This window comes from Rutilus rutilus (assembly GCF_951802725.1).
Source record: "Rutilus rutilus genome assembly, chromosome: 7".
Taxonomy (NCBI): Eukaryota; Metazoa; Chordata; class Actinopteri; order Cypriniformes; family Leuciscidae; genus Rutilus; species Rutilus rutilus.
Genome location: NC_140221.1, coordinates 2,280,994 through 2,295,034, shown reverse-complemented (window position 1 = coordinate 2,295,034; position 14,041 = coordinate 2,280,994). Strand labels below are relative to the sequence as shown.

Here is a 14,041-nt window from a genome sequence, read left to right as displayed (position 1 = left end):
GAGATACAACTATTGAAAATCTGGAATCTGAGGGTGCAAAAAAAAAAAATCAAACATTGAGAAAATCTCCTTTAAAGTTGTGCATTATGTTGGCGATTGTGCTGCATTCACTCACACAAATATATCTTTTATATATTTACGGTAGGAAATTTACAAAATATCTTCATGGAACATGATCTTTACTGAATATCCTAATGATTTTCGGCATAAAAGAAAAATCTATAATTTTGACCCATACAATGTATTGTTGGATATTGCCACAAATATACCCGTGCGACATGTGACTGGTTTTGTGGTCCAGGGTCACATATATATATATATATACACACACAGTATACACACTTTTTGTGGCCACTATAAGAACAGCTGTTTAAACTAGTTGAGAACAAGACATTCTTCAAAAGAATAAAATCAAAAGGTTCATATCACACAAAATGCTTTATTTTTGTTGTTTACGATATTTCGTTGCAGACATCAGCTCCATTTACAATGTCAAACATTTGAACCGCATTGGTGGAATAATAATCACAGTTAAACGCATGAAAGCAGCAGCACCGTCCCAAACGCACCACTACAGAAGAGCAGATACAGCGGCGCTTTAATGTCTTCTGTCAAACACCACCATTTCCATGCTTTGATGTCATAAACAGAGTGGAAACTGAATAGTCTGAATTTAATTATGTTGCAATTATTTCAGTTAGCCTTTGAGTCGGTCAGAGGACATTGTGTGTCCCAATGTGCATAATATGCAATGCACTTTTATTCTGTGCTGTTGTGTACTGTAAATAGTGTGCTCAGTGTGCTAACACTGAACATTTCATTTAAAAAAAATGCATTTTAACTACACAGATGATGCACTCATACAATAGATGGGAGAGTACATAGTGTATAGTGTGTCATTTGGGACACAACTACAGTCCCTGTGCTCTTTCCATCACTGTAGCTATATTTCCATCCACCTATTTTTATGCAAATTTTGGATATTCACATTAAAAGAAATGGATGGAAATGCCAAGATGCACATAAATTCTAAAAATGTGCATAAAAATACTGGTTTTATGCGAATATATTGTGAAACGTATGCCCTCGTTTGAGGTAGATATTTTTTTTATCCGATAAGACACCAAACCAACGTTTGAGATGCTGTGATGCGATTGGTCCGCTGGTTACTCCAGTTATCCAATCACATTCTCTGTTTAGGTAAAGTCTTTTCGCATTGAGGGATTTATCCGATAAGACGTGCATAACTATAATGGAAACACGTTTATCGAAAAAATCCCTCAATAAAAAAAAAAAGAAAAAAAAAAGACTACCTAAACAGAGAATGTGATTGGATAACTTGAGTAACCAGCAGACCAATCGCATCACAGCATCTCAAACGTTGGTTTAGTGTTTCTGAAACGTCTGAATCAAAGTCTGTCATCAGAATGATTTGGTTTAATTCCCTCCCAGAAGCGTCTCACACACCAGCATCCGAACGCAAGACTATATTACATCGCTTATAGCGTTTCGTCTGTCATTTACGATGTACGAAAAAAGCTGCAGTGGCACCCTGATTGCAGTGACTTCCATTTTTATTACAGATGTTTTGTGCTGGAAGTGACAATTTTGTTCTCTTGAACACAAGGGATGGAAACGCTGCTACATTTGCACGTTTTATGCAAAACTTAAATTTTGCGCATAAGTTAAACTTGCAACCGCATGGAAACAACTATTTCTGGACACTCCTACTATTGCCTTCTTCTCAGACATGCATCAGAAAACTCTCTGGATCCACTGATTTTGTCTTCCTCCTCTGCTCGATCTCTTCACAAGAGTGTTGTCCCTTCTACCACATGATATCTCGAGCCCGATCTCACGGGAAAACGTACAAATTCTACGAGGTGGCTTATTCGTACGAATTCATACGACCTGACTCGTACGAATTAGTACGTTTTTTGCAAAATTGTACATATTTTACGAATTGGCCAATTCGTATGAATTCATACGAATGACCTACCCCTGACCCCGCCCCTAAACCTACCCATCACGTGGGTTTAGACAAATCGTACAAATTCGTACGAGTGAGGTCGTACAAATTAGTACGAATTAGCCAACTTTTTATCATTCGTACGAATTCGTACGAATTGGTCGTGAGATAGCGTTGGATATCTCAGTTTACTGCTATTATTCATAACCTAAAAGAGGCTGACAGCTCTAACATTGGTGACTGAAAGTATAGAATAACCTGAAAAGTGCACACCTCATGCAACACATATGTCAATGACACAACAGACCACTAGTTGTCAACTGCTGTTTCATTCATACAGCACAAATCAACCAAACTCACTCTTAAAATAGTCCAAACTGAACTAGCTAGTGTGTTTTTGGTGAGACACACCTGGACTCTATACACAAAGGAGACGCAACAGCTTGACAATGAGGTCTAAAGACAATAGGCACGTTTCCATTACAGATTTGCGCAAAACTTTTGCATTTTCTTTCTAAATGTCGACAAAAAACAATTGTGAAATGACGCCGTTTCCATTAACCGATGTTATGCGACTAAACTTCATTTTTTCCTCTCGCGATAAGTAAAATCATTCCAAAAACCATGGCAACGGACGTTGGTAGGTTTATGTACTATATCCCAGCCACTGCACTGGCCATTATTATTAATCGAAGGAGACGTATGTGTGTTTTCCAAGCATTAATGGTAAGGAAAGACCCTTATTATACTTGTGAGCGGCACATATGAGGTGTTTCTGGGTGTTTCTACCTTTATTTGAGGTTTAGAATCCATTATTCCTGTAATTCTTTTGTCTTTTATGAATTTAATAAAGAACTCTGTCTCGTATTCTGTCCAAACACACCGCGTCATCTACGTCAGCTGACCTGTAAATGCGCAAAAACTGTTTCCATTGCAGTTTTGCGAAATATTTCTTTTTCAAATTGCCTGAAAAACCACCTCATGCGAGCGTAAAAACCTTTTTGCGATAAATGGGAGGTTTTGCAAAATTGACGTGTTTCCATTGGGAGCAATTTGAAGGGTAATGGAAACGCGGCTAATGACTGACAAACAAGGACTAAAACACCAGGATATAAACACACTGGGTAACAAGAGCCTAACAAGCAACAGGTGAAGATGATTAGTTACTATGGAGACAAATTGGGCCAAACACAGGCACAACAAAAAAATACTAAAGAATATCAAAATAAAAGTCCTGAAACATAAAAAAAACAGGTGAATCATAACATTATTATTATTATTATTGATTCATTGGTAACTAGCTGAAATAAAATAAGTTTTATTTTATTTCACTTTTAGTTTCAGTTGACTATAATATCCCTTCTCTGAGGTAAATTGCTTCTAAAACTTTGCTCTCCGGTTCATTTCGCTGCTGTCAATGAGAAACAATTGAGAAATTAACAAGATATCTTTTGCCATTTTTTCTATCCTAAGGGAGAGTGTAATTTTAAACATGAGGTATGCTATTTCAGCGCCACTGGAATCACGTAATTGCAAAAGCAATGACTGTTCAACCTCTGTAAGGATGTACGAACTTGCCTAATGGTGAAAATGACACAGCTAAGTGAAGTCTGTGACTACTGACCCTTTTCTTGAAACGCACCACAGCTGCCCGGCAACAGGCGACACACGCAGGACTAATAATAATTTGAACCTGGAGTCACTTCAAATGGAGAGCAGCCTGCAGATTTATTCAGAGCAGTGAGCGCATGTGGGAAAGAAGTCGTCACAGGTAATTGATAAAGAGCTCGAGGAGGATTGATGCTCTGTGTGTGTGTCATATTTAAAGTGTGAGAGTGAGCAGGATAATGTTTTGAGAGTATATCTGTGTTGCATCTTCCATGTAAAACCCCTCCATTGATCTGTGTCATTTAAAGGCGGCTGCCAGTGGCTTCAGCATCCAGTATTGAATCACAGCATGGAAATAATTTATTTCTAAAGTGACGGTCTGTGGAAGGATAATCTGTCTGCGGCACACATAAGTGAGCGATGTGACAGAGGCGTCCACACACTTAGAGCCAAACAAACACGCAAACGCTTGCATGCATATGCCCATACAGCGAACCGAGGGCATAAAGCATTCAGGAGCTTTCAGAGAGAGAAAACACAATAAAACATTCTGCACTGACACTATCAGCCAGGGCTGGGTGAGTGTTTTCATTACGATTCTGAGAAAAGTAAGCAACATTGTTTCCAACTAATTTGAAATGTACACTGTAAAAAAATAAATAATGTTTGAAGTACAATCAACTTGGATGTTTAAGTCATTTCAACTTAAATCACAAAAAAAAATTACTTGAATCTTGTCTAACAAGATATATATATATATATATATATATATATATATATATATATATTTTTTTTTTTTTTTTTACCATGGTTTCTTCCACAGAAATATTAACTTTTCAAAATTGACGATAAAGTAAGAAATATTTCTTGAGCTGCAACTCATCATATTAGATGATTTCTGAAGGACCATGTGACACTGAAGACTGGAGTAATGATGCTGAAAATTCAGCTTTGATCACAGAAATAAATTACATTTTACTATATATGCACATAGAAAACAGCTGTTTTAAAGTGTAATCATATTTCACTATTTTTACAGTATTTTTTATCAAATTAATGCAGCGAGCAGAAAAAAAAAAAGAAAAAAAAACTCACCGACACAAATTTGTGACGTTGATGTATATTAATGACAATAATTAAATATTCTATGCTCATTTGGTGAAGAATGGTGTTAAAAATGCCTTGACAGAAGACCTAATATGTTTTCAATAAACATTTTACTTTCCTACAACAGCTGTCTGGTCTAAACGATGTATCCGTTTAAGAGCTATTAGATATTTAGCTCAACACAAATGAAAAAGCTTCTATCTAGTGGACTTCACAGATTTATACAGAGAAATCTATGAGAGTTTATACTTTATGTCTGTCATACTTCAAGCCGAAGCCTGTGCATTTCATAACGGTGTGAAAAATAACCCATTTTGGCCAGAAAATGTGTCCAAATGCATCAAGCGAATGTAGTTTCTCCGAGTTTTAGCACATCTGCCCCATGTGAAACAAATAGCTGCTGGTGAAGCTAAGATCTGCAAGCTGTAATAAAAAACCTTTTACTCATAATGAGCTTTTATTTTTATACTTCATACTCCCCGCGCACTTTAAATCTTACATTTCGGAACCATTTTACATCAAAAACTAGCTTGAAACAGGAAAAAACTAACTTTTCATACTTCAGATCATGCGTCTTGTTAAGGAAAAGTCGCCTACTACTTTTCTAAATAGTAAACAAAAAATTAAATAGAATTACATTTAATGCATGGTGAATGAGGAAACAAACAAGCACCACTCATATTTTCAAGAGAAAATATGCAATATTGTTTAGTTCTAGTGGTTCTTCAATCACACCTTGAGCTTTATACATACCAAACGTTTTTGATTATGCCAGAAAATGCATATCTGCAATGCCAATAATGACCAGCTCCATGTTGCCATTTCCACCACATAATCATGACATCAAAAGTCATTATTCCATAATGTGGACGTTTTGTGTCATAACTATGACTTTTTATCTTATAATTTTGTCATAAGCTTTGCCATAATTTAAACTAATTTTGACTTTACCTACTTTAACATGACTTGCTTTTTATAACTTTGACTTTTTGTCATAACGTGACTTATGCAATAATTTGGGCTTTTTGTCATAATTTCGACTCATAATGACTTTTCATGTCATAATTTTGACTTTATCTTATAGAATGTCATAGTTTTGACCTTTTATACTCTAATTATGACTTAGCATCTCAAAAATTCTACTTTTTCAGTCACAAGTATGACTCTTAATGTAATAACCATATATGTTTTCATACATTTGTCAAATTATGTCTCTTGTTTTTCAAATTTATGCTTAAAATAAGTAAAAGAAAAATTGTCAATGACACAAAATACACTTTTTAAGGCTTATTTTTAGAGAATGTATCTTAAATATAAATTCAAGATACATTCTTTAAAAATAAGCCTTAGAAATCTTACACAGTTTTTCTTGTCTGGTGAATTTATGTTGTTTTAAGAATGTTCAGACTTTATATTCTTTCTGGAAAACAAGAAAAACAAGATTTTTTTTGTTAAATGTTAAACCTCATATCTGTTCCTACCGACATCAATGTTTGTCTGTGTGTGTGTGTGTATGAGAACTCCCTCGTTGTCTCTGTCTAATAAAAGTGAGGCGTGTTCTTGTGTTTGACACCCTGAGCACATCCAGAGCGAACAAAGCCCCTGACAGCCTTGGCTGCAGAAAAACACAGCAAAACACACAGGACACAAGCATCCGTCTGAGCAGAATGAGTGTGAGAGCAAAGGCCAAGACAAACCCGGGGTCTCGTATGAGCTCTCGTCTCCGCTGGTCCCTTCTCACAGCGGTTAACACACATCTGATGCTGTCACTGTGATCGGCTACTGAACCCTGAAACAAGGCCAGGATTACCACGCGTGACGTCTGCTATCGGATCCGTCCAGCAGAACCCCTGCCGTGTCGACAGACTCAGAGGATTTACAGCAACACCGGGTTCCTTCCGCTGGGAGACTCTGTATTAAAGACCGCAGGCAGAGGCCTGATCCGTACCGGAAGTTCAAGGTCCCACTACGGAACGAACGAAAATCAGGGGGTAGACTTTCAACAGAAACCACCAAACGGTAAAAAAAAATTCACGATTTTAACGGTAAAAGACTGTAAAGTGATAGGGTAAAAACCTGTTAATTGGTTAAAATAAGTTCCCTTACTTTGTAAGGTGAAAAACTGGAATAGATCTAATTGGACATTTACTGTTACAATAAAATACTGTGTAATATACAGAAATTGAAACAGAACAAGGCATCTTATAATTTGCAGGATTCCCAGAATTCACACACAACCATCCTCACAGAACCTGATTTCACCAATTACAACATCTTTGTTGATCTTGGAACAACATTCCAATCAGATTTGAGGGACAAGTTTACAGTTTATGTCAAGTTTAGGCTTACAATCAGGTTTGGTGCGTCTAATGTTATTCCCTCTGGTTTTAGGGATAACTAATGGGTAGGGTTAGGGCTAGGGTTAGGGTTAGGGTTAGGGGTTATGATTGCATTTTCAGACAGGAATGTTGTTTCAGGATCAACAAAATATGGGAACTCTCTCTCTCTCTCTCTGTCTCTCTCTCTCTCTCTGTCTCTCTCTCTCTCTGTCTCTCTCTCTCTCTCTTTCTCTCTCTCTCTCTGTCTCTCTCTCTCTCTCTCTCTCTCTCTCGTCCAAAGAGTTGAGCAGGAGAACAGGATGACAGCCATAATTTATTCAGCTGTATTAAATATTTATATGACTCTTGGTTACATAGGTTCTTGGTTGTATCCATTATGTTTTTTAGTTTTTTTTTATGGCTAAATGTTTGGACAGCTAATCCATACAGATTGATATTTAGGGGGAAAACAAAATTGATTTAACAATGCGGAATTCCTATACAACAATTTGTTTATATATTCCTGAAAAATATATATAATGGCTTAACTTTTATAATTAAATAGGCAGAGTAAACTGAAAAGCTAACAATGTGATACTAATACGCACAAAAATGTGCATGCATTTTTAATTAAACTAAATTGATGATGAATGAAATAGAAGTTATTTTCTGAAATGTCTCGGTATACTGTATACGCTGGCAATAGATTTTGGAAAAGAGTGATTACATTGTTTTCTCATCACAAAGCTCCTATATTTTCTCTAATACTTGTTGTTATTTCATTCACCATTGAGTCATTTTTCATAAAACTGGTCCCTGAACAATTTACAATATAAAACAATACAGTTTACTGGCAATAAAAATGATGTTAAAGTATATATGAATGTATTGAAAATGCATGAATGCATCTGTAAGCAACACATACACACACACACAATGACTGCAACCTCACGACTCCCTCTCCAGACCTGAAATGACTGAGGATGATTATTCTGGGATCAAACTCCCTCGACAGATTCGTATCCCACACAATCAATTATGCACAAGTGAAGCTGTGAAAAGCACAAGGCAGAGCAGAGAGAAGCCCCAGTCTGAAGGAGTCCAGTCCTCAACAATACAGTGTGGCGTGTCTATTTATTGTTTAGTGGACAATAATTCATGTGGAGTGATTAACCGAAAGACAGAAATATTGTCACTGTCATGAGGGGCCAACAAGATGACCAACTTTCCCTTTTGGCCCTGTATATCAGTTATTTATATTTTGTGAAGAAAAAGTGTGGTGTTGCTCGCCCATGCAAAACTCACCACCACCACAGTAAGACACAGTATAGTGGGTGTTGCACGGATTTTCTCAGTGGTTGTTGGGGTTTTGCACAGGTGGTTGCCAAATGGCCCGAGTCTCTGTGATAGTCAGAGTAGGGTTGCACCATAAGGTATTAACTTAAAGAGGCCATATTATGCCCTTTTACAAAGTTTAGATTTTGTTTCTGAGCTCTACTAAAATAGGTTTTCATGCTTGAATGTTCAAAAAAACACAATATTCTCCATTGTTGCGGCTCCTCTCTTCCCAGTCTGTCAGTAACGCTCTGTTTAGTTCCTGTCTCTATGAAGCCCCTCTTTCTGAAAAGCACACTGTGCTCTGATTGGTCGGCTGGAGCAGTGTGTTGTGATTGGTCGAGCACTTCGAGTGTGTTTGGGAAATGTCCCGCCCCTTACCATAACCGCCATTTTAACACACTACTAACTAACTAAACCAGGCCACGCCCCTTTATTTGCATATGCCTTGTGGGAATTATTTAAATGAGTAATATTGTGATGTGTACGTTCATATTATTTGAAATAATAATGCACGCTGGAGAGCTGTATCCGATACGGAAGTCCTGGAGCAAGTGTGGGCCTGATGCCAGGAAAATGTGCTTCATTATTTATTCAGGCCTCTTCCTCCTTCTGTTTGTCAACATCACTCAGATGAATCCCCATCCTTCATCCACAGACACGCGCCAGTATCAGCGCCATGGGCTCCAGACTGCAGGAGCCAATTAAACTGTGCCGCACACTTAAATAAAATAAACAATAGATCTTAGCCAAAACATTACGTTATAGACTATACTTTAATGCAAAAAGACAAACACAATCATCTTCCTTCACTGAAATTCTGTTGTATCCGTGGGTAATTAAAGATACGCTCAGTCAGACAAATCCTTTTAGCTGGTCTTATGTTAATATACCAACATGTTCAAAACCTGCTTTGCACATCGAAATATAATGATAACCACCATGATAATACAGGTTGATCAAAATAATATAAAGTTGATCCATAATGGCCTTTCTATAAAAACTAATTAACACACACAGAAAGAGCACCGTCTTGCTCACACAAAATCACGCAATACATATTAGCTAAACAACATAACACAAATAAAAATAAACATTACCACTTCAATAAAATACAATCAAATGTGAAGTCAGTGCTTTTATAAAAATTATAAATGACAAAACATTTGAATTTACCAAAAAAATAATAATACTGCACAAATGCACATATTGCCTTGTTGCTCTAATAATTTCATACTTAAGACAAATATAGAGCTGAAGGCAGTTCACCAACATTGATCAATGTGACCTTTATACCCCTTGTGATCTACTTAACATGAGGCCAAATGTGTTGATTGAAGCACCTCTTCATCTTTAATCAGGTCTCAGTTCATATTCTTTTTTTTTTCCAATGACACTGAAGGCTCTTTTATGAATTACAGTGCATCAGGACTGCTCTTACAACTAATGACTAAATCAAATGCAAAATACATCTAATCTACATTGTTAAGCAACTCATATGTCTCTGTTATTGACAAATCAAAATGAATATGGAAATTATTCTCGGAAACAGATACATTTATAAACAACATAAATAATGTCTTTACAGTAATAAATGGTTTGCTACACTATCATAACAACAAAATCACTGTAGGCTGATTGTCAATAGGATGGATGGATGGATCTTGTTAAGTTCATATTGAATATACATCTTGTAATCAGACACTTTGGCCTTGACTGTTCTCTCATGGGAGGGCGATCTAGCCAACTCATCAACTGAGAGTCATTCTCTCTCTCTCTCTCTCTCTCTCTCTCTCTCACTCTCTCTCTCTCTCTCTCTCTCTCTCTCTCTCTCTCTCTCTCTCTCTCTCTCTCTCTCTCTCTCTCTCTCTCTCTCTCTATCTCTCTCTCTCTCTCTCTCTCTCTCTCTCTCTCTCTCTCTCTCTCTCGCCTGGTTCTCTCAGTCTATGTCTTACAATGAATTCAGGCCAATGGCTATAATTAGACTGCGGTTGGCAGGTGACTTCACATCAAACCCCCAGATGTGCTCAAATGTGCCACATCAGTGTCACTAGAAAGAGATGAGAGGGGAAAAAATACCCTTTCCCATCACAGATATCATTAGCATGCTGAACAATGGAGCAAGCACTTTACCATCACTCTGAAGATAATGTGAATTTTGATTTAATGTTCACTGGATACAGGTCTGAGTGTGGCTTCAAGGATTAAGATTGAACTTTAACTGTGATGATGGAGGGATGATACTCACCATAGAAGCTTTGTGCTGGAACACAATCCTACCTCGAAAATTATTGGTTGCCTGTAAAACTCAAGTCTCTAACTCCGCTACCCCCAACCCCAAAATCTGAATGTTGTTCCAGAAATTTCTACTTGGACAATCATGTTAAGTGATGAATGTAATGGCAGATAAAACCTCACTGTTCTCCAAGAGAAACTTCAGGATAGCCTTGCAAGCACTCTCTTTGCAATCAGATCCTGATATCTCAACTCAAATATTCTCAGAATTTATCAGTTGGATCTAATCCTAGCAAGCAATTTTTGCATTTAATAGCCGTCCAAACACAGCCCTGACGTCTAACCATAGCCCAAGAATAGACTAGTCATGAATTAGATAACATGTCAAAGAAATGAAACCAAACACTTTGTATTCACTGTTGACTTTGCTTACATGATGGGATATCATACAAATAATGTTGTAATATTTATATTGTACATAATGTTGCATGTTATTTTGGCAAAAAACGACATGTAACCAAATTCAAAGTTATTTTGGCTAGATGTGTGTAACTCATATACCGGGTCTATAGTTAACCTAGATGCTGAAATGACGGCTATTGCTTGCTGGGATAGAGAACAGACAGTGCGGTTGACAGTGACACAGTATTTCTGAAGCTCTTACCTCTGTTATCCAGACTGTGTTTGTGGTTGGCCTCTCCCATCACTTTCCCCAGACTGTCGACGCTGTGCGTCCCCTGGCTGCACAAATCGTCTTCCAAATGTGCTTTCCCATCCAGCAGATGTCCCGGCTGCTCGTCATCCTCGCAATCGCAGTCGTCGAGGATGGGCGTCTCGCGGATGGGCATGCCGATGACGGAGGTGTGCTGGAGGGGTCTAGGCCCTCGGAAGCTGTCCCGGCTCTGAGGACCCAGGAGAACTGAAGGGATGTAGTGAATCTCATGCGTGGCCTCAGTGCTGGCACTCTTCTGAGGGGCCCGGCGGCGCCGGCACCAGCGCTGACGGGTGTAGAGCACCAGCGTGAAGAGTAGGATGAGTAACAGAAGAGCAATCAGACCACCCTGTATGAGAACGAACCAGAGAGAAATGTCAGAATTCCAAATAATCATGGTCCAAAACTAGTTTCCCATCGTGAACCATCCTGAAAGTACAACTGCTCAAGACTCAATGAGGAGACACTCATTGAAAAATGAATGGGCATAGTCAGTGACTGTACTTTTCTGGTTTCTAGTAATCCAGAAGACCTTGGATAAACCATTTCCTGGTTTAGTTGTGTTTGGCTAATATTGGAGATGAACAGGATAGTTCCCATTTCATTCATTGCATGGTATGGCTCCATTGTATTTGGTAAATCTGATTAAGAAATATGAACCAAAACGGTCTTTGAGGTCAGCTGACCAGCTGGTTTTAACGACTCCCAGAACAAAACGGAGAAGTGGAGATCGAGCTTTTGTAGTGATAACTCCAAAACTCTGGAATGATCTACCCCTTTCTATCAGATTGGAACCTACATTAACCTACATTTTTAAACACAAGCTTAAATAATACCTCCTTGCATTAGCATTTAATTGGGTATAGTAGTTGTTCTTGTAGGCTATTAAACTGAGGGGTTTATTTCGCTGTTATTTAACTGTGGTGTTAATGTTGTGTGTTTTTATGGTTGTCTATGTGTTTTGTACAGCACTTTGTTCAATGACCAGTTGTGTAAAAGTGCTTAATAAATAAATAAATGAACAAATGAAATGATAGTATACTTGTCACTGGGATGTAGTAGCCTAAATGCAAAATACATATTTTGTCGGTCCTGGATCAGAGGGCAAACATAGGTTGACAAGAATGTTGTTGAAGACAAGCTTAGCCCTATTTAATCTAAAACTACACAAGTTTAGTAAAACGATTATTAATGTTCCACTAGGACAGAGGTGCCCAAATCCTGCTCCTGGAGTTGAGCTCCAACCCTAATAAAACACACATGGACCAGTTCTTGAGGAGTGCTAAAGGTGTCCAGACCGGTGTGTTGGTGCAGGATAGAGCTGAACTCTGCAGGGTATTGGCCTTCCAGAAGCAGGATTGGGCACCCCTGTGTTAGGACCAACACGGACAAGGGGTGTATAATTGGGCTCGTGGAGGGCTAATGTCATGCAGTGTTTAGCTTCAACCTGCCTCAACACACTTGCCTGGAGGTCTCTGGTAATCCTGAAGACCTTGATTAGCTGGTTCAGGTGTGTTTGGTTAGGATAAAAGCTAAATAAGTGGCCCTTCAGGAGCAGGACTAGTCGCTCCTGAACAAGGATGCTGATCCGTGAGAATGCCCTTCTAGGCTAAAGAAAGTCCCAATAAACTGAGAATCTTCTTCACACCAGCACTTAATCTAGAATGCATGTTGGCATTAGCTGTTTTTTATAATCTCGTTTTGTCAGATTTTATGGTGATTTGACATGCAAAACTGTTTTGGAAGTTTTCATTCAGGTAAACAGGAGCTTGCATGATTAAAAAAATAGCTGACCATCAAATGAACTGGCATGCTTTAAAAAGGGGCTTTGCTAAGTCTCTCTTGACAATTAAGCAAGGAGCATAGAATTAAGCATGCATTTGGGTAAGCTTGAGTAATACATGATGCACGGCCACTGACTTCAAACGTTGTTCGTGTTTTTAGCATCTTGTAAGGAGCCACTGAGCTTTGCTTGTTACTTCTTCAGCTTGAGTGTCATGGCCTAAAGGTGCAATACACATAAAACAGTTCAAGATTAATTTCTCCATGGTTTGTCTCATTTCATGGCATGTCAGGGACATCAAAGATTCCTTCTCTCTCTCTCGAACCGTTTGTTTGCAATACTCTTAAATCTGCAGTTGTTCTTAAAGAGAGCGGCACTGAGCTGACAGATAAAGTGAGCAGTGTAATATTTTTAATTGCCTTAAACATGAAACGTTATTTGAAAGAATGAAACCAAATTATAAACAATACTGCATTCTTCTGCTCTGCCATGCATTTTCATTAGACTTCCTCCCAAAAGCCACAGTGTGACATGGAAATGCATATGAAAAGTTGCTCACAGGATGATCTGTTCTTAATAATTACAAACCAGAATGCCTAACAGGGTCCATCCAATGTCTAAGGCCCTAACACTGACTCCTGGACCATTTGGGGCTCGCCCTCGATCCCTCTGAGCTCATTTTAAGACATTGAGATATTCTGAAATGCTAAAGGAAAGAGATGTAGGACTTGTTTCTCACAAGGAACGTCTAAGAAGCCGGAGAGATCAGTAAAAGTCTGCCTTTTCTCACCATTATTTTAATTAGAGAACAAAATCAAGATATCATAGAGGTCTCATTTGAGATTTTTCTTTCCCATGGGGATGTGCACAGCATTAATTCAACTATTTGAACCACGCAGCACATCAGAGGCGAGGAAGCAAATGAGGATCCGGCACTGACCTACTCAAGATGGATATTCAGCAACTGCTCTTGA

The 14,041-nt window shown here is 38.2% G+C and overlaps 1 protein-coding gene across 1 annotated transcript in view; it reads right to left on the bottom strand.

Annotated features, from left to right (window-relative positions):
- astn2 (astrotactin 2) overlaps positions 1-14,041 on the bottom strand; it is a 435,007-nt gene that overhangs the window by 277,581 nt on the left and 143,385 nt on the right. Inside the window, exon 3 of the mRNA XM_084413644.1 lies at positions 11,237-11,633. Coding sequence (XP_084269770.1) covers positions 11,237-11,633 — 397 coding nt within the window. The remainder of the gene's footprint in view (positions 1-11,236; positions 11,634-14,041) is intronic.